Source organism: Mastigoproctus giganteus, chromosome 2 (genome assembly GCF_048544385.1).
Source record: "Mastigoproctus giganteus isolate SK-2022 chromosome 2, ASM4854438v1, whole genome shotgun sequence".
NCBI lineage: Eukaryota > Metazoa > Arthropoda > Arachnida > Uropygi > Thelyphonidae > Mastigoproctus > Mastigoproctus giganteus.
The window spans coordinates 33,510,654-33,532,681 of NC_143576.1; the positions used below are offsets into that span (position 1 = coordinate 33,510,654).

At 36.4% G+C, this 22,028-nt stretch overlaps 1 protein-coding gene across 10 annotated transcripts in view; it reads left to right on the forward strand.

Annotated features, from left to right (window-relative positions):
• LOC150089257 (semaphorin-2A-like) overlaps positions 1–22,028 on the forward strand; it is a 1,190,084-nt gene that overhangs the window by 1,007,567 nt on the left and 160,489 nt on the right. For all 10 annotated transcript variants that reach the window (XM_090388614.1, XM_090388640.1, XM_090388608.1 and 7 more), the window contains one exon: positions 18,854–18,916. In XM_090388614.1, coding sequence (XP_090244740.1) covers positions 18,854–18,916 — 63 coding nt within the window. The remainder of the gene's footprint in view (positions 1–18,853; positions 18,917–22,028) is intronic.

Below are 22,028 nucleotides of genomic sequence, written 5' to 3' on the forward strand. Positions count from 1 at the left end.
CTTGCAGTGGCGCTTTTGCATTTGCTCTGATATGATGGTTAAAAAAAAACATATACAGAAATAAATTTTCAGTTTGCATGCGTTGCGCAGAATTTCGATGTTGTAGGTATATAAAGAAAAAAAGAAGAAAGTTAATAAAAAAAAAAAAGGTGCGGCTGGTGGTGTAATCCACTCTTTTAAAGCATTCGTGAGCTCCACTAAAGAAAACCGACTCTTGGCCTTTCTTTCTATTCATCCCAAAGATGTTCAGTTAGATTGAGGTTGAAGCTCTGAACTGGTCATTGCAGTGTCTATGTTCTTTCAAACCTTTTTTTTTTTTTAATAGTCCTTGCTCTCTAGACGTGGAGCGTTTCGTATTAAAAGGTATAAAGGCCGCTTCCATAAAATTACCGCAACATGGGGCATACAGTTGTCCAAAACATTAATAAAGGATACAGCATTCATGATTCCATGCTTATAAAGACTTCTTTAATTCTATAAACTCTAGAAAGGGATGAATCAAGTTGGCCCACTTAATATCGATGATTCTACTGTTGATGATCCTGTTCAGATAGCTGAAACTGAACAAGTATTTTGCATCTACATTCACACATGAGTAATTTTGTAGGAAAGTGGAGGACAGAAGCTTATTAAACTCTAACAAGGAGCTAAATGATTTTGTAATAACTGAAAGCAAAGTGGAGGAAAAATTGTTGCATTTAAACATAAGAAAGGCACCTGGGGGTGGATGGGATCTATCCAATTATATTAAAGGAGGCGGCAAAGGAAGTAAGCAAACCCTTAGATATAATTATGAGAGCATCATTGAACTCAAGGGAGATCCTCATAGACTTGAGATGTGCAAATGTATCCCCAATTCTCAAAGGGTGACACGAGTAATTACAGACCTCTTAGTTTAACTTCTGTTCCCGGGAAAAAAATCACTGGTTAAAGAAGCATTGCAGGATCATCTGGACAAGACTGCAGTAATAATTCGGACACAGCATGGGTTTTTTTCAGGGGAAGTCTTGTCTGCCCAATCTGATTGGATACCATGATGTGGTCACAAAGGAACTGGATGCAAAAAATAATTTTGATATCATATACTTGGATTTCAGGAAAGCATTTGATACTGTTGCAGCCGACCGGGCTAGCCAGGTGGGTAAAGTGCCTACCTGGCAACCCAAAGGTCGCGGGTTCGAATCCCGCCTCGGGCTTGGATCAAAGTACTGCAAAAACCTTGGAAGGTGCATTATGGCCACAGAAGCCGATGCGCCAACAACTACCAAAAAAAAAAAAAAAAAAAAGATACTGTTGCACATGGAAGACTACTGTACAACTTGGAGAAGTGTGGAATTAAGGGCAAGTTGCTACAGTGAATAAAAGGATGATTGAATGGGAGAAGGCAGGGAGTGGTAATCAGTGGGCACTGTTCTTGGTGGACTAATGATATTAGTGGTTCGGTGTTGGGCCTATCGTTGTTTTGTTTATTTATCAATGATATTGATGAAGGTATGTAAAGCTTAATGTCGAAGTTTGCAGATGATACAAAGGTTGGCAGGGTTGTTAATAACAGTAATGGGAGCATGCTACTGCAGTAGCAACAGGACCTAGAAAAGTTGGGCAGATGGACTGAGAAGTGGCGACTGAAATTTAACATTGACAAATGCAATGTACTGCATATGGGTAGTAGTAACCCCAGAGAAATGTACCAACTGTGTGATTTACACCCAGGGTAATGAAGAAAGAAAGAGACCTGGGGATAATTGTGCAGTCGGATATGAAGTTTTCTGAGCAGTGCAGACAGGCTGCCAGAGCAGGTCATGGAAGTCTTGTCAACGATATACAGGAATTTTGCTAGTAGGAAAAAGGAGGTGATTATCCCTTTGTATAGGGCAATGGTCAGGCCACGCCTTGAATGCAGCATACAGGTCTGGAGGCCTCATTTTAGGAAGGATGTAGAGTTGCTAGAACGAGTGCATAGAAGGGCAACAAGATTGGTGAGGAGAGCGAAGGGGTCCTCTTACCAAGAAATTCTTAAGTTCTGCAAATTGCAACATTTAAAGACTAGACACCTGTGAGGTGATCTGATTGAGGTGTATAAGGCCTTGAATGTTTTGAGCAGGCTCAATGCTGATGGGATTTATGACCCCTCAGATTACGAATCTGAGGGGTCATAAATTCAAATTGAGGAAAGTCAATTGTCGAAAAGATGCGCGGAAATTTGGTTTTAGCCAGGCGGCTAGTTGATTGCTGAAACAAACTTCCATCTGTTGTTGTGGAAGTTGATAGCTTAAATAAATTCAAAGAATAACTAGAAAAAATTTTGGAGCAAATGGATGGGTAAAATGGGTAGGTTTTTTTTATGGGGCGGATGCTGTATAAACTTGCTTTCTTGCATCATATATATACCTCTACTAATGCTATCAGACTAGAAGAGCGTATGCTTTTCATTGATCTTCAGTTGAGCTTCGGTGTATATATTTTTTTTTTTTTTTTTGCTATGAAAAGCGTATGGGCTGAAGGTTCTTCCTTAAATTCATAGCATGCAGTGAATATTTTCACGTGTCGTGGAAATATTTACAGGTTTGTCTGTGGCCGCTAACTGCTCCTAACTCAGATTCTGCCGGTTTTATGAGGAGATTAGATTACCATCCGTTTAAAGACGTGTCAGTTCCTGTAAGTCAGCATTTTTCTTGGATAGAATGTTATCTTTGAGCCAGTTTCTTCTGCACGTTGCCAATTTCCGACTTCGGGAATACCCGACTTCTGGGCAATCACATGACAGACATTTTCCGCACATGAAATCCAATTGCCATTCTCCTTTGACATTTTTATTTTCGCGTACACGTTTGAAATGAATTTCGCTTTTCTAATTGAGGCTTAATGCCTTATACAGGGCATTTTCTTTGCTACGCTATTCGTCAATTTCTTGACATGGATCTCTAAAATATATGGCGGGAGAAAACTGAACATTCCCGAGAATTTAACTCCGTATATAGTAAATGCAAAGCAGTTATGAATGTTCGACCAACACTGCTCAGTTTTCTGAATCTTTGTAATGCTGTTTGTGTGAACTTGTCAGATAACACCGTATTCATATGAGGAACGTGAATATTTAGTTCGAATACTGGCAAACAAAATCTGTTAATTCTAGAACGGTTTTACGCAGAAATTCGGAGTAAGACACCATCGGATAAGTCCTTAATCATGCGTTTAGTGGAAGAAAGCAGGTTCTGTCGTAAACAAACATGATGGACGCAGGGTAATGACATTGGCCAACACGTTTGGCAAGACGTGCGATGTAAGCGCCTTGTTTTCTCCCTACATTTTTCAGTCGTAACACAGATTTGTCTCTAATCTGTCAAGAGAATGCACTACTCTGAATGGGTGCAGTAATTTCTTGTTTCACATCCTAGCGTCTGAGATTACACTTGCTTTACTGATTAAGCCTGGACTCGCACAACAATTGACTTTGGGTAGCTTATAGAGATTTGTCCGCATATAGAGAAATTCGGCATTTGGTACGAAAATATTCCCAACTTTGGGAGTATTTTCGTAGGACTCTGCAGCGTGCAAACGTGAATTGATATGCAGTATAGAAATTATTTGGGGAGGGGGACATTCATTTCAATCGATTTATGATGTTTCCCATTTTCAGGCTACTTGTGAAGATGTATAAAGAAAATGGCACTGCAATAAACCTAATGACACTGCTGTACAGAATGAGAAATTCGATGTACAAAGCGGCGACACAAAATGTTGATATTGCGCAACGAACATCGGCAGACATACATAGCATTTGTTCAAGTGTGCTTGAAATTTGGAGGTGACCTATTCCAACATACTGTACATTGTTACATGGATGCTGGTATATTATCTTGCAATTTTATTTCCTTAGCTGCTATTCATTGGTGAAAGTGCAAGGAGTTGAACTCATTCTGCATCAAAAAATAAGAAAAAAAAAGCTGACCCAATTAATTGAGTTGCATAGTAAACAAAACATCCTGTATAATCGATTAGTGTCCCTGAAAATGATTGTTCTTTATATTTAAACAATAGTAAAATCTTTTAATTTTCTCATTGACGTTTAGTTTGCGTAAACTATAGCTGCATATGCAACCTCTACTTCATTTTACTCTAGTGTAAAACTTTAAATTGTTCATGTGCATTTAATATCTTTACGTCAGAGCCTCCCACAAAGCACAGCTTTTAGCACTCCCATAACTAAAGAACAATAAAGGTCCCAGAGAGAATCTCTGAGTGTCTCCTTTAAGCCTAATGTATTCATGAGATTCAGTTCCACCTATTACTACTGTAAATTGTATTTCTTGGATACTCGGGTATCACAGATGAAAAGGATTTAGGATTCCATTGTTGTAATTAATGCTGTGCAACCCCTTGAACAGTCACTTTAAAAACAGTCTTTATTGCCATGGTTGTAAGCGGCGATTGTTAATCCTCCAACGAGGGTGAAAAGTTTTAGCAGTAAATTCCCCTAATCCTTAAATATGTATAACGTTGTTTTTTGTAAATTTCTGTAATTTTAAATTTCAAAACCATTTCACATTACTTAGAGGAAACCACAAAAAGACGGTTCTGTTTTTGTTTTTTGTTTTGTTTGTTATATATTAGGCAACTCGTGGTGAAGTTCTTCCAAAGTACAAGTTCGACCATTTATTACGTAGCAAACTTTGTTTGCTCAATGCTACGTTCAAACTGAAGCTATAACTTCTTGTGTTCATAACATTTAATTTAAAATCAGTGATATATTCTGTTCAATTTAAATATGTTCACTTAGAATCATTATGATGCTTTGTATTTGACGAGGAGCATAAATCAAAACAAAATTTTGTTGTACAGTTGATTGCCTCCAATTTTAGTGATTTTTACTGAGTGGGATGTTTCTTTGAAAGAGAGGATGAATCTTTTCAAAGGTGGAAGGATAAATCTCATTTTCGTATGCAAGCTTAGAACACACATGCAGGCACGCACACAACTCGTGCCATCGGAAAATAAGAAGCGTGAGAAATAAATTCAGTTTTACATTTTTCATTTGTTCATTCGTAAATAAGATGTAGGAAATTTGGTGCATGAACGAAGTAGTAAAATTCATTCCATCATCTTCTATTATATCGTGACTCTGTACTGCTGACAAATAAACCACTGCTGGTGGGGGTAAATCGATGACTTCGTGATGCTTTTGTGCTCGTTATCCCGAGATTTTATGTGAATGTTATGGTGCTAGTACAGCTAGAAACTTTCGGATGTGTTGCAGGCGACATTTTGCAAGAATTTCCTTAATGTCTTTTTTAATGGCCCTTTGCGTATCGGAAATAACTTCTCTTTTATTTTTACATGTCTTTTAGACTTTCACCTACAAGTTTGTTAGAAGAGTGGCTTTTGTTCCCTTAAGGGACAATATCAGCTGTGTCTGTAATGGAAGACATAACGATGTTCTTGTGTGAGAGATGATAATTTACGAACCTGGCTGTAATTGACTTTCACTGCAGATGAACGTATTCCACAAGAATGTTTGGGGATTGTTAGATGGTTAATGCTACTTTGTCATTTATGATGGTAGATATGAAAGTCGAATTTATGAATACTAAATTCAGAATTGCAGTTGAATCTTTACTTTCTGTGGCGACCTGTCACTGGAATTCTGACAGCGTTCTTGTTTCCCTTCGTGAAAACATTTCAGTTTAAGAGTACCTCCTTGCTGCATAAATTAATTTCAAGTGTGACATATTTGTGTACTTTTTCTTTTGTTTGAAACGAAAGCAATAATATTATATATAGAATTATGAAGTCAAAATATTTTTGTAACTGGGAATCTTTCTCGGATTACAAATACGGGGTGTTGCAATTAAAATGTTCCGGATTCTATCTCGCTTATTTTTAAGTTGAGATTTATTTGTTGATATTTGTCATCTGAACCTTTCTGTCATATTTGGACTGAAAGTTTTGGTATTAATCTTGAACTAAGTACTGCCATTTTAGATTTTACAATTTCGAAATTTAAATTTTGCCTAAATTTAATTTTTTTTTTTTTTTTTTTTTTCTGAATGGAAAAGTTGTTTCCCATCCTCGGTTTAATCTAAGAACATCATCATGATTTGTAGTTGAACGTTACTGATAACTGATCTTTGATAACAAACGGTCAAAATCATATTTAAGCAAGCACTGAAATACCTATTCTCGTTTCATTTATCCTTTTTTATTTCATGATAATTTATTGCGCATTTTTCCTCTCTTAAACTTCTATTTCATAAAATTTCTGCTTTCCACCCCCAGATTATTTTTTGAAATAATTTTTTGAATGTTATTTTTTTTTCTTTCTTTTTTTTTTTCATTATTTGCAAGAGGAGATGCGTCTAACTATGCGACACAACTAAACGCGCCTTTTGAAAAATGACCATCACTTACAACCCTTCTGTTATTTTTTTTTATTTATTATTATTATTTTTTTAATTTCCTTAATAAAATCAGTTTACATCCTTTTCAGAAGTGCATGATGATGTTTTTAGACTAAACCGAGGACTGGGAGTAACTTTCCCATTGAGAGAAAAAAGCATTTGACTCAGAAAAATTTTAAATTAGAAATTGTAAATCTAAACAAAAATTGTAAATCCGATTTAAACATAAAATTCAAATATTTCAAAAAATTTAAAAATATATCGAAATATGACAAAAGTTCGATGACAGATAACATAAACCTAAAAATCAGCAGGACTATGTTCAGCAAGTTACGTTTTCATCTCGCGGAGCAATTCTGAGTTTTTTTCATGTGATCTCTCTCACATCCTTCGCGTTAATGGAAAAATCGACAAGTTTTTATTTTTATGACTTCGTTCACCTAGCAATATTTTCTAGTTTCTGCTTTTACAAACAACAAGGATTTTGTCGACAAAAGTATCGTTCGTAAAAAGTTTTGTTTTCACTGGTGAGGGGTCACAGCTACATGAAAATAATTATGTATAGTGAAGATTTTGTTAAATCTGACCACATATAAATTTGATTTCGAAATCTTAAATTTTAACAAGTAACTCTCGATACTTGTTCCCACACACTAACCACTGGACCTCGTGGGTCTTGAATAAATTTCTCTTTATGCTCTGGACAGCCGAGATGAGAAGGGTTTACAACTTCACTGTAGTTGTTTTATTTGCCTGTGTTTTATACAACTAACAATGGACCATTCAGTTTTTATGGTAGTTAGCGAACTTAGGTAGGATTTGGGTGCGCATACTTTACTTTCGTATTACCACCGCCAGCCGTTAAAATAGCTTGCGGTCAGTTGGAAAAGAACTGCAATTTATGATAATGAAGTGTCAAGATGTATAAAATACGAAATGGTATCAGTGCTTCCATAGATTTCGCTGATTTTTTTGTATATATAGTCATTCTTTGTAATTATGGGACAGCCTTTACTATTTTTATTTTGTAAGTGTCAAATATTTTATTTTCACCAGAGGCGGTGCCTTTGGATATTTATAATCTGCTCGCGCGTTTCCATTTTTCATTTTTTCAGAGCGCTTCGCTGATCAGGACTATTTGCTTACTAGTAGCGTAGTGTCAGGACACATATGGTAGTTGAATTTCATCTGTCCACTCTTGAATTTCATCTGTCCACCTCCGTTGTTGCCTTCCAGATTTTCTTTTAGTTCCTCTTAGGAAAATCTGAAAGGCAACAACGGAGGTGGACAGATGAAATTCAAGAGTTTGTGGGTAGTAAATGGATGGCCATTGCACAAAACAGAAGGAATTGGAAAGTTGCTGGAAAGGCCTTCATCCTGCAGTGGATTGCAAATGGATGATGATGAGCGTAGTGTCGGGGGCTACTACCAATTAATCCAGACTCAAGACTTGAGGAGTTATTGAAACACCGTGTTCGTCCTTCGCCCGCTGGAGTGCGTTGTAGCTTTCTCTTGAAAAAATGGGGCATTGGTGGCAGAATTTCTCTTCTGTTCTTTCTTCATTTATTCTTCATCGGGTGATAACTTCATTTTATTCAATTTAATGTCTAACTTTTTATTTGTATGTGGTGGCTTTAGCCACAGGAAAAAGATATTTCGTCTCAGTGGCCTTCCAGAGTTTTCACTTCTGTGAGGGGATGGGGAATTCTTCCATTCATTTTAGTTTTTCAGTTTTGGAACCCCTAAACCTGCAGTGAAACACAATTTCATTGGTGTTTCGCGTTTTCGGTCTTTTTACTGTGTAAGCAGTCTTTATTTTACTACTTATATTTTTGCCACATTTCCTACCTGGGACGTGTCGACAAGAATATTTTTCTTATTTCACTCCCGACTTCTGAAAGAAAGGCCATTAAAGTGTAGTTTTCCATATACACACATGCATTCTAGAATAAACATTTCCTAACCTGTGGTCCACGGGACTTGACAATAAAACAGATTTTTTTTTTTTTTTCTGTAGACAACGATGATAACAGAAACAACAATAAAAAGAAATATTTAAAAAACGTAGTTGACAACAAATTTTATGTGAAGCACAAACTATGTACACTTCCAAAGCAAACGTCACTCGGAATATCACCTAACTCGATATTCCGTCACTCGGAATATCGGTTAGGTGAAACTGCGTGAATCCCTGAGGTGTAGCGTTGCACTACTGTTCCTGGCATTGTTTGCGTTTCAGTTCCTTATTACGTGCTATTACTGCTATGCATCCCACTGTAATACCGTTATAATTGTATAAATATCAGATAATGACGAAGTGAGTGTAAATTATTCCATTTTTATAAATTAGTGTATAGCAGCGATTTTCAGCCTTTTTCAACTCACTGCATACTGAACAAGATGCTAAAATTGTCAAGGCACACCATCAGTTTTTTTAAGGAGAGATTTTATCATTAAAAAAAAACGCGTATTAAGATTGTGTTTTAAAGTTCAATAGCTAAAATTCTAATCATTATTATTTTTTAAAATAATATTGATCTGGATTTCAAATGATTTATTTTTAAAATTTATGTTCATATTTGTTATTATTCCATTTATTGAAATAAAAAATATCATTGAAAAAGATACTATTTATAAAAAAAAATATCATTTATATAAAAATATCAGTAGGAAACCTGTGCTTGGTGAGATCTCATGATGTCGGATGGTTGATAAGCATACCCTCAAGTCCTCCTCCAATGTGTGAAGCCGCGACCTGTTCTTGCTCTTCATCGTGTTCATAGCAGAAAAGCCAGCCTCACACAGATACGATGTAGAGAAAAGAAGGAGTGCTTCAATCGCCTTCTTTGTGATAATGAGGTACTCCTGTCGAAGAGACAACCAGAATGAGGGCAAATCTGTTGATGAGTGCTTTTGTTTCAGTCTTCTGTCGTTTCTTATTTCCGTCAGCTCATCTTCTTCTGCAACAGTTAATTCTGCTGATTCCAACGCGCTTAACGCAAACTGATCTCTTACCCAGTCCAAGGAAAATACATCAAGTGACAGGAAATACTTTTCAATGTTTTTACTCAGCAGTGACAAACTTTGTAGAATTAAATCTACAAGATTTTTGTCCAGTCTGCAACTTTTTGTCAGCTCAAACATTTCAACTTTGTTCTCTTTTTTTTTTTTTTTATTATGGCTCCCCACAATGTTAATTTTTCCTTAAAAGAGTTAATTTTTTCAGTACAAGTAAGAATATTTCATTCTTTCCCTGCATACTCTTGTTAAAAGTGTTCAAGGCTTGGGAAATGTCAGCTAGGAAAGCAACTTTATTGCACCAGGTATCACACTAAGCAGGTCATTTAGCTCAGACTCTTCAGATGTAAAAAATTATTCCCTCAGTTCATATCATAGAACCTTGAAAGTACCCACCTCACTTCCGTGTGCAGTAGGAGTTGTGTGAGAGCAGCTTCCATGGCAGAACACAGTGCTGAAAACAACTTCAATTGTAATGGTCTACTCTTGATGTAGTAACCATTTTGATCGTCTCATCCAGTACTTTTTGGAACTCGGGTACTACTGATTTGAAAGGAGGGCCTCTCTGTGCAGGTAATAGTGTGTAAAAACAATACTAGGGTTCTTTTGCTTGGCCAGTGTGATGAATCCTTTCAGGCTTCCCGACATAGAGGGAGCACCATCGGTGAAGATGCTGATGCATGATTTCAATGACAAATCGTGAGAACTGAAACAACTGTGGACAACATCAAGGATGTCTTGGCCTTTTGTTGTTTCTGGAAGTGGTTTGCAAAATAAAAATTGTTCAATGAATTCTCCATTAAAAACAAACCCGCTGAATGCTAGCAGTTGAGCTTTTCCAGTGATGTCAGTTGACTCGTCCAACTGGATGGCAAAAAAAACGGCTTCTTTAATGTTAGCTATCACTTGTGACTCAACGTCTTGAGACATGTCTTGTATACGCCGACTAATAATGTTATCAGACACAGGGATTTTCAAAATCTCTTTTTCATATTCCTCGCCAAACATAATATTTACAATTGTACAGCATGCTGATAAAATTATTGACTCAGTAATTGTATATGATTTCATCTTTTTTTGCCACGATTTCGGCAACCGCATAGCTTGCTTCTTGAGCTTTGTCAGAAATAGTTGTGATTTTGGTCCATTGTTCAGCCTGACGTGTTTGATCAGCTATAAGCCTTTTAAAATATTCAATTGGTTTCTCACATTAATGTGAGTGCTTTTTGTGAAGATGTATTTTCAGCTTACTTGGAACCATAGTTTGGTTTGCCAGTTTCTCGCCACAAACAACACACTTAGGGCGTGGCTGCTCTTCTCCAGATGAAAAGAATCCTTAAAGATAAATAGTCTTAATTATACATGGCGCACGACAGTTTTAGAACTAATACTAACTGCACTATATGTTATACTACCAAAACTAGTGCCAGCTACACTTGATTCATTGTCATCATCTAACTTACGTTTTTTAATTAGAAATCTGTCCATCTCTAATAAGCACTAAAAAAATAAAAATCAACTAAATTCAGAAATAACAAAATAATTAAAACGAAATAGAAATAAACAAAAATGCATTAGTGCACACTGGTGGCTTGACAATGGTGAAAGGTTGTATGGTAAAAGTACATTGCAGAGTTATTTTGGGATCTGGAATAACAGGGACGGAAGTTCTTGTAATTTTACTATAATAACTTTTTTTTATTATTATTAAACTATTATTGTTTTCATTCTTATCGGCTTTTCATGAAAAATATACAGTACTTCTAAAATTTACCTCGACGATTTTTTTTTATTCCCCAATTTTTTTCTCGCTTCTTTTCTGCTTTCCCCCAAACTCCGCTGCATACCGGTTGAAAATCCGCTGGTTTATAGAATAAACTAATTAAATATCAGTAAGCATGTGTTGACATGTATTGGCTTATGTAGGATGGGTTCCTAAATGCTAGTTCAACTTTTCAATGATACACTATGAAGATATATAACTATGTAAATCAGCCAGTAGTAAATATGCTTGTGTAGTGTCTTATTTTGTTGTTATTGCTGCTATACTACGAGAAAGGCTGCTATCTGGTACCCGTCCATGCCACGAGGAGGCGGGCCACAATATACGTCCTGTCATTATTGATAATGACAAGATAAGAATTACTCATTCACTAAAAGAAATGGCAATTTCAGTAAATGCCAGCAGATACCGTACCACTGGAAGTACCAACAAAAAAAGAAAAGAAAAGAAATTCCGTCTCTGGGGAAAAAAAAAATAATAATAAAAAATAAGAGACCAGAGAATTGCGCCTGTGAAGAGAGAGAGGGAGAGGTGCCTAGAAAGGACATTCCTCAGATACGGAAAGAGGTACATTTAATCAGCAAGCTTAGTGTAGTATAGCCTTAGTGGAGTTCAATCAGAAGTCTCGTCGGGGATACAATCAGGAGGACGTAGCCAGGTAGACAGTGTTATATAATGAAATTTCTGGTAGACATAGCCAGAGATAATTCAGGAGACAAGGGGCAAAACAGAATACTCGGTCTGGTTGATGCCAGAATTAAATGGAGAAAAACATATACAGTAAACTATGGTAGGTTGCGTGTACGAATTCAAATAAATACATGAACGTTAATCAATGATAGGTTCCGTTTGAATATACCCCTAGGACTGTCTCGAGTAATTTTGGGATCAAAATAATAAATGTGTGGATAAAAAAATAATAATAATAACTAGGGGGCTTCCCCCCGCTCGCTTTGCCGCCCATCCCCACGCACACTTTTCTACGTAAAATGTAGAGGTATACGTAGTAAGTCAAATCTTTTTCTATGTAAAAGACACCTGTCGAAACGCACTGATCGATATCTAATCAGGAAATGACCTCTGTAATTATTTGCTTGCTTGTTGTTGTTGTTGTTTGTTATTTGGTTTTTAGGAGCATTAGCAACTAAGGCCATATTGCTCCAGGGATATGCGGTGGTCATTCCCTGACCTTTCCGCATCCTCCCTATTTGGTGGGCACGGGCTCGAACCCCAGTCTAATCAAGAAGCGTGTGCTACGCACTGCTGCCCCTGCCCACGGAGCCGCCGTAATTATTTTCCTGTGCATTTGTGGTGCGCGGAATTCTCAAGGTCCAATAAATATCAGTATGTAATTATTTACCTACGTTTACATAGGTCACTTAGGAAAGGGCCTTTTGCTTCGAGTTCCATAATGCATGAGAAATATTGTTGCACCCGAAAGAGCAGGACTAAAATATTTAACGAAATATTTACAAACTATACAAATAATTAAAATATGTACAAAATACTAAACTATTTCCAAATACTGTATACAATATTCATTAATATACAAAAAAACGTTACAATGGAACACCAAACGTTAGACAGTGAATCATGTGTGCACTAGGTTGTCGAACGTTATGGAGGCAGTTGTCAATAATTAATTGCATTTGTAGTGTAATTGCCTCGCCCTCTTCTCCCATTGGCTCGAATAAATATCACTAGGAGGAAAACTTTTTTTAATGTATAGAGAGATAATGTTTGGATACTGATTGGTATTTGGTTTATATCAAAACGGTTTTATTATTATAGTCGTTTATGAGAAGGTATGTATAATATCTTTATTGCAATCGGTGAAAAGAAGTGAAATTTTACGTGCGTTCCTGATGCAGAGCCCATAACAGCAAAAATGCTAGGGTTTAACATAAAGGAACTAAAACAGGAAAAAAAAAAAAAAAAAAAAGTTTTAAACAGGTGAAAACAGTTTTTTTTTTTTTTTTTTTACAATAGCAACAAACCGATCAAGGAAAAACGATGATAGTCACTCGGCTGAAGACGAGAGCTGCTCCCTGAAGATGCGTGGTCTGTAGGCTTTGTCCTCACTGAATTTCTTGTAATCAACATCCATCTCTTAGACGTTTTGAAGCATCTCCATTGGCAGGAATCTGTCGCCCTTCCTGAGCCTGCACGCCACGGACTGTAAAGAAGGGAGGGCCTTTAAGGGTTTCGGGGGAGATTCTGCAATTTAACATCTTCCAAAAACTTAGCGTATTGATTTCACCCGCTATCATTTTAATGGTGACGAGTAAGCTGAGGGTGAAGATCCGTTCTGAGACTTTTCTATAGTTTAGAAGTTTGGTCATTTCTGAAGTGTGTGTGAGGAGTGGAAGTGTGTGTTTGAAGAGCATCCACCAAAGCCAGAACTCATCAGATGAGATGGTTTTTAGCGTGGTTTTCGCTGCCGGCGCCCAGATTTCAGATCCGTAGGTGATGACTGGCTGAAGAAACCGGTAAATATATTGAAGGGTGTATTGAGGCTCTCTGACATGAAGGAGGTGTTGTTTAGCAAGCCATTGGATTGGCAGACCTTGTTGTGAATATCTGCGACATAGTCTTTAAAGCTGAGTTTAGGGTCAAAGATGACCCCGAGATCTCTGTGCTTGGTTACTGGAGGGATGGAGACTCCATGGATTTTCAGGTTTAGTTGAGTTGGGTGTGATTTGAGTGAGACCACCATTTGTGCAGATTTATTTGGGCTAATCTGAAGAGAGAACTGTGCTAAGTATGTAACAAGAGTTTTTAAGGCTGTTGATGATAGTTTCAGAAGCAGGCTCAGGTTGGTCTGTCTCATGGATCGGATAGAGGAGCTTCAAATCATCTGCGTAGCTGAGAAAATCCGTTTTCTGGCACAGGAATGGGTGGATGGCAGAAGTAAAGAGGAGCCCAGAAAGGACTCCGCCCTGGGGAACACGTACGCTGACTTTCTTAATGAAGAATTTTTTATTCACCGTCTGGCGAAGAACCCTGGTCGTAAGAAGCGACTTTAAGGATTCAAGGATATTTCCTTTAACCTGGTAACCCTCCTCACATAGTTGAAGGAGGGGCTGGACGTCAGTGCAATCGAAGGCAGACTGGATATCTAGATACACAATTGCCATCTCCGCCCTATCTTGTAGAGCCTCCAGAATGGTGTTAGTAGTTGCCAGTAGGTTGGTGATGGTGGACCTGCGTTTCAGTGCATAATGGATATATAGTGAATTACATGGGAGAACCTGGTTGGTTAAGATGGGAAGAAGGCACTTCTCCATAACTTTGAGGATAAATGACGCTTTCTTAATTGGCCTGAACTGTGATACTGAGGTGGCTCCATGTGTTTTTGGAATTGTCCGAACTATATATTGGCTCCAGGCTGTTGGGAAACTTTGAGTTGTGAGAATTGCATTTAGGATTTCTAGAATCCTAAATGAAATTCTGAAATTCTAAACAACTGAAATAATAACTGAGTTCAATTTGCCTCTCTAAATCAACGAAGGATGCTCTTCACTATATGTCGAATGTTTCTTCAAATTATATAAATAATATCAGAGTGTATTTAAATGTAAATTCATCTATAAGTTGTTTCATTACAAACAGTACATCTTCGCACCCACGACCAGCTGTTAATCCGTACTGCCTGAAGTACGGATGAAATTAAATTGGCCTCCGCAAGGAGTGAATTAATTCTTGGGACTAATTAAGCGTTCATGTAGTTTCCCTAAGAGCGAAAGCCAGGCAGTTAACCAATAAGATTTTGGATCATGTTTAGGTTTCCTGGTTTTGCTCTTTAGAAAGGCTGACTTCCAGATATTAGGAAAGGTATCTAATTCTAAGTATTTATTAAAAAAGAAGAGTATGATTTGATCGTAACTTACAAAGATCCAGTAGATTTAGTTGGGGTATTTGTCCTTTTTCATAACGTTACCTACAAATTCTAATGCTTCTGATGAGAAAGGAAAAGTTAAAATGGAGGTGACATCTGAAGTTTATTTGAAATTCTGATGTCAGCCTGCAAAGAGGCGTCAGAGGTCGGGTCATCCTGCGGGAAAAGTCTGTCAAGAATTTTATCGACTGTATTGTTTTAGTTTAAAGAGTCTTCACTGTTTGTGATAACTGCATGAAGGATATCTCCAGGATTTATTTTTTTGTTGCAAATTTTGTAAATCAAACTCCAGGTATCCTCTTTACCAGCAATTTTTCGAAATTTTTCGGATTGCAGCTTACTTTAAATTGTTTTAACATATAATTTTTTAGTGTTTTTAAATTCATCATGTAATCTTGAAAGTTTCGATGTTAAGATGTTATTGTTTCTTCTTGCACGATGAACTTGACGTCTTATTATTTTGAGTTCCGGTGACCACCAAGTTATGGTTTTGATCAAGAACTTTTGTTGGTGTAAAAATGGCTTTAAATCCAACTTATCCAAATTTCTAAAAAGAAGTTTCTGAAACCATCTTTCTTCTTCTTCTGAAATATTAAGTAATGATGCACTGAAGATTTTAAATCTTTTTATAATAGGAGAAGAATTGAACAAGCCAAGTATTGTTGATGCTTATCCTGAAACTTTAGGGAAGATAGCTGTACAGAAAATCACTGTCCCTCTTTCTGAAATATAGTTTGCTAAGAATTAATTAAATAGCCTTTGACATGGATCGACAATTAGTTTTTAAACTTAATAGTCAGAGATTTTCTCTTCAAGTAATTGAGTCAGCTAACAATACTAACAAAGCTCCGCTCGATTTGTTACGTTATGTTGAATTAGTGGAAAAGCAGAAAATATAGATGAAATTTTCATGAGCTGCCTTGAACGTTCTAGAAACATAGCCAGCAATGATATATTTTGGGTTGTTGTTGTTTGGTTTTTAGGAGCATTAGCAACTAAGGCCATATTGCTCCAGGATATGCGGTGGTCATTCCTTAACCTTTCCGCATCCTCCGTATTTGGTAGTGACGGGCTCGAACCCCGGTCTAATCAAGAAGCGTGTGCTACGCACTGCTGCTCCTTCCCACCTGGCTACGGAGGCGCCCAATATATTTTGGGACAAGGTTTATCGTAGAAAAACTATACTGGTGTGTGCAAAGACGAGCTGCTGCCATTATTGGGCATCGTCCAGAAATTGTCTCACATTGAAAATGGACCGGAAAAGATTTACAGGCAAGTTATTGTATTATCCTCAAGGCAACGTTATCTGCAAGGAAAATGAATTCCGCGTTAAATGAAGATATGATGAAAATAATTAAAAATTTCAAATTTTATAAAAAGAAACCCGCGTAACTCTCGATTATTTCGTGTAATTGCGTGAAGGAATGGATTCTTCTTAATTTCTCCTACATGCAAAAATTAGGTGGTTTCTCGAGGACAAGTTGTCGCAACAACTTGTCCTCGAGAAATGTTTATACATAAACATCCTTAGAGATGTTTATGTATTTTTGACAAGTAACAAATTCTGAATTGATTGCTATTTTCCCCCGATGTTGATTGGCTGGCAAATACATATTTGTGAGATATTTTTAACATATTAAATTATCTCAATTTAAGTTTGCAGAGGCCATATAATACAATTTTCGATGAAAAATTGAACCTTTTTAAAAAGAAAATCAGGCTATGGAATCAAAGAATAAAAGCCATAAAAATTCCTCCCGTCATTGACCGGATTCAAACCGAGGCCAGTTCGACTTGGTGTGGAGGATAGTAGTCGTAATCACTATGCTGTCCTTTTCTTTTTCTTAATAGATTTTTGAAGCCTGTGCTACTCTAAGGTAGCATGGAATTGTTAAGGATTGAGAAACCGAAAGAAACCTACCTACCAGAAGAAATTATTGATACAGACCAGAAATAATCACAAGAAATGAAAAAGGTTCTCGTTTATTTATTTTTTTTAACAGAATACTGTTGACGCTTCCACCGCTTCAGTAGTATGGATTAGTTGAGCGTTGGAATACAAGAAGAAATTCGACAGAGATCAGACGAAAAGAAAGTATGGGTTGCTGGGAAGTCTGCTCTGTAGTCTCTAATAGCAGAGTTAGGTTGAGAGTTGAGTTGAGAAGTCTACCATAAAACAACAGTAATATTCTTCATTTAATTTCATCTAGTGTTCTTGTTTCTCAACCCATCCAAAAAATACTGCAGCTTGTAAAATGAAAGCTGGAATATCTAGAGCCACACTATGTATCTTGAAGTTACGGATGATGTGTAAATAATTAGTCGGTTCTGTTTTAGTTTTAACTAAATTTCAATATCCGGAATTTATTCATATTAATCTTTATTAATATGTCTTGACCACACTTAATCCTCCTGCTTGGAGTAATTGAAGATGCTTCTGCATTGGCTCGCAAAATTTTGTTGACGTTTCTGTATTAAACGAACTACTGCTTAGAATACACTAACTTTCGGTGATTACTGTTGTAGTGGTTCGTTGTTTCCTTAGCTGTTTAAAAACATAAGATGCATCTGTTCTGCTTGCAGCTGCTGGGAGGGCATCATAAGGTTGTTTTCTGTAATTCAAGGGGGATCAGGGGAATTAATTTTACTGCTTTCTTCTGGGAAATCAACAAAATCTCTCTATCGCTCTTATGCGCACGCAGAGAGAGAGAGAGAAGAGAAGATACCTAATACGATAATATATTTAGCTCTACCATCATGTTATACGTCTTTCATATTCTATTATATTGCCATATAAATTTTATTTTATGATTTTTGTAGCATTTTTATATGAATATTGTATTGTCTAGCGTTGTAATCCAGGCTTGTTATGTGCGAACATTAATTTAAATAAATAACACGCATGAATATTTTAGGTATCCATTAATGTTGAATCAACACTAGAAAAAAAAGTTAAAAGAACTGAGACAAACGTTAACTTTATTGTGATTTCCTATTGTGAAACTAAAATTATAAACTAATTTATAGTTTATTCATAGCATTTGAAGTCGGTCATCCAGGGCGAAAATTACAGTTTTATTGTGAAGTCCTTCCTTACTCATAATGGATGCACGGCATATTTAATATGTTCTGTTTTGTTTGGTAGCTCTATATTCTCACTTCTTTTGAAATAAATATTCGTTTATAATCATGGGCTATCACATGAGAGAGAGAAAGAGAGAGATTTTTTGTTTTAATGTCATCAGAAAAGCTGAAGAATTTATACTTGTTTTGCTATATGTTCAAAATAGTATTCTTCAGTTTTATTTCAAAGGAACTTTCTAAGTGTGCTTAATATTTATTATTTGTTGACTTTTCAGAGTTTTATTAGTATAAGATAAATTATTTTTATGATTGGCAATTTGACATTTTTTAATTAAACAATTGATTGTTTTTTATTATCCGTGGTAATGTGCTTTCGAAATGTTTTATTAAAAGGAAAGAATTATAATGAAGTGGTTCAAAGCAAAGCTTGTTCTATGATTCTAGAATTTCAGATGAGTGCATTTTGTGTTGTTTCAAAAGAGTGCTAATCACGATATTCAAGTGTTTGATGAACGTGACTTAGCAGCTGTTTCGAGGTAATCTTTTGCTGTCCTATAGATGCAATTAGTACAGAAAGATCCCTTTGTTATAATACCACACTTATCCTTACACACTGAAAATATCAGAGGTGTTGTAAAGCCCTTTTTAATGATGTCTCATTTTGCCTTCCAGGCCGATGGACTAACGCTGGAACCTTCAAATGTTGCCAATTGTGTTTCCAAAGGAAAGTCGGAGGTAAGTGTCGGTTTCTTAATCATTAACTACTACACATAATGGTGGGATTGCTTCCAGTCAGGTACACGTCAGCTCTTTGAAGTACTAAGCGAAGAAAAGTTCGAACATAAAGAAAACTTCTATGTAGCTTTATTAGACTTTTTATATAATAGTATGTTTTGTATCTAAGGGACCGAATCCTTCAATAAATTAAGCATTATTTGCATGAGTATAACATACACTAATTAAATTACCGAAAATTATCACCGCATATGGTGATAATTTTGAAGAAGTTTTAGAAGTGTCAAAGAGCATTAATTTATTATATCACTCCATAGCACTAGTTACCGATACTGTAGAAAGAGCAATCCACCCATCATGATTTGTGGTTGAGATTCTTATCATTCTCCCTATCGGAAACGGAAATAAAACTTTCTTTAATAACTGTGGTAAAAAAACTGTATTTTCTTTAAAAATTCTTTTAGAAAAATTAAAGACTAACTGTTTTTTCACTCGTAGACTGCCTGTTTTTTTTATTTTTTTTTTTATTGAATTTAGTTGTCTTAGAAAACACGTATTTCTTTATGTTGGAAGAATTCTAAACTCAAACACGACTTCTTATCTGACCCAAACTACATGCCACTTATATTCTGTAAGAAACGCTTCAATTTCTCAATCCGACTCTCAGCCACCTTTTTACCTATTTGCGCACATTCAGATCTCTTCGGCCAAACATGAAATGATTTATTGTCCTAGGTTTCACTGACAACAGGAATTACTTCAGTGATCAAGCGTTCTGAGAAAAGGTACCTATTATCTTAAAAAGAATGTTTCTACCAAAATACAAAAATTTTAATGGGGAGAGAGAGAGAGAGAGAGAGAGAGGTAATATTGCCTTGCCTTCTGGGTTGCGATTATTTCATAAGTGGTCATTCGATGTCTTTTGCCCAAAATATACGCCCACGTAGCCATTTCATATTAGCCATTTGTAATGGCTGTATGAAAATGCCATCCAAAAGGCATACAATCAATATTTTTTCTTAATTTCACCCCATACCTTCGGCCTGACCTCCAGCGCCCAATTCATAATTTCTGAATTCTTAGACTTATTTATAGATACAACTTCAATATTTTCATTAAACTCTTTTTTTGGATATACCATATTCCTTATAGTTTTTAACCCATAACTGGTCTAGGAATTCTTTTTGTTCAATTTCCTTTTCCAAAAATAACTTCTAGGATATATTGTTCTTAAATTTGATATGCCAAATTGAATTCCAACCTGTTGAATTCGTGAGCAAACCCTGATCTTGCTTTTGTCATCATCTCCCTCCACCTCCACTAGAACACCACAATCTCTAATACTCCTAATGTTCTTCACTTTTACATTCTTTAGTAGCGGTCTCACTTCTTTTAATACAGTTCTTTTTACTTCTTCACTGGTTTTAAACCTACAGACTTGATCAAGGCAACTTTTGAACCCTTTTTCTTCTCCTTTGACCTTTCTTTCACTACACTGGCATAAGAAACCACATCCAGAGTTTTTTCTTGTAATCTTTCCTTCAACAATAGATTTTCCATATACACATCAACCGCTTTAATATCCAACACATCCCATAATTCAAGGATTATCTGCATCGCAACAGTTGGAATTTTGCTATGCGTATCGAACAAATATTCCTTCAGCCTACTTATTTCCTTTACATACTCGAATTCTTGGAATTGTGATCTTTCTTTACTGTGATCCGTTCTTTTCCTTTTTATTGATCCAACTGAACTTCTACTATCTGACCGAACTTTCTTAGCACTATTTCCAGCTCTCGACTTTCGCTTCTTTGATTTAGTGTTTTGTGAGCTCTCTGGCAGGCCAGAGAGAGATGATGACCCAGGACTTTGAGGGGGAAGTTCTTTGCAAAGTTTTTCCTGAGAAAATCTCTATCTCAGTTAATAAATCCTGTACTTCTGACAATATCTCCCTATCAATTTCTTCCCTTTCATCGTCTGTAATTTCTGAGGTCGCTTCTCGTAGCTCCTCTTCACTTATTGTTTCTTCAGGTTCAGTAGTTTCTTTCATCTTCATATACAATATATAATAAGACAATAAATTTAAAACAAATTTACAATTTCAAATACAAGGATCGAGAGCCCGCACAGCGTACTTCGAATGGAAACTAAAATGCTTCAAAAATCTATTTGAAACCATTAAAACCTCCCCACCTAAGTTTAATGGGTGAGGGTCCCAGGAGCCAAAAACTCGAGGGCACAGAAATAGGGTTTAAAAAAAAAAAAAAAAGAGTTACAGAGATTTTTTATGTAACTCAGTGCTATAAATGTCTGAATTATAGTCATATATCAAAATATTGTCAAAGGGATCTTGTATGTGGACACTATGCCAGGGCTGGGCATCTTATAAAGACTTTACATACAAAAGTGAGAATCCATCTTGTATTAATTGTAAGTTACGAAATAGGCAATGAACCATGCTGCCGTGGACAGGAATTGTCAAGATTTTAAGAGAGCAGTAGAGTTGTACAAACAAACTATGGCTGACAAACTATCTATTGTCCAAATAAATGCACAAAAAGCAAAAAGTGTAGCAGCACAGGCAACTTACGAAATGGAACAAAGAAATATTAATGTAACAGTGATACAGGAACCTTATGAGGTTGCCTGCAGTATAAGGGGATGTCCCACCAGTTATAGGAAGATCTCAGAAGGAGAACATCCAAAAGCTGCCATATTGATAAGGAATACAGAATTACCAAACTGACGCACTTATCAAGTCACAGCAAGTATGCTGTGAAATAATTGGTGAGCATGGGAAAGTGTATCTTGTCTCGGTGTACTATTCGCCCTCAGAGGAGATGGGGCCATATGTGGATCAATTGAGAAAATTTGTCATTTGTCGTTACCAAATGATATTATAATAGTTCTCGATTCAAATGCAAAGTCCACGCTCTGGGGCAATGTGATGAGAGAGGTGAGATTCTCGAAGACTTCCTCTCTGCTTCAGGGCTGGAGGTACTGAATGTGCAAGGACACATTCCACCACACATGGGGAGTCCTTTATAGATTTAACTGTGTACAGTTGCTGTTTATAATAGGATAGAAAGCTGGAGAGTAGTGGAAAATT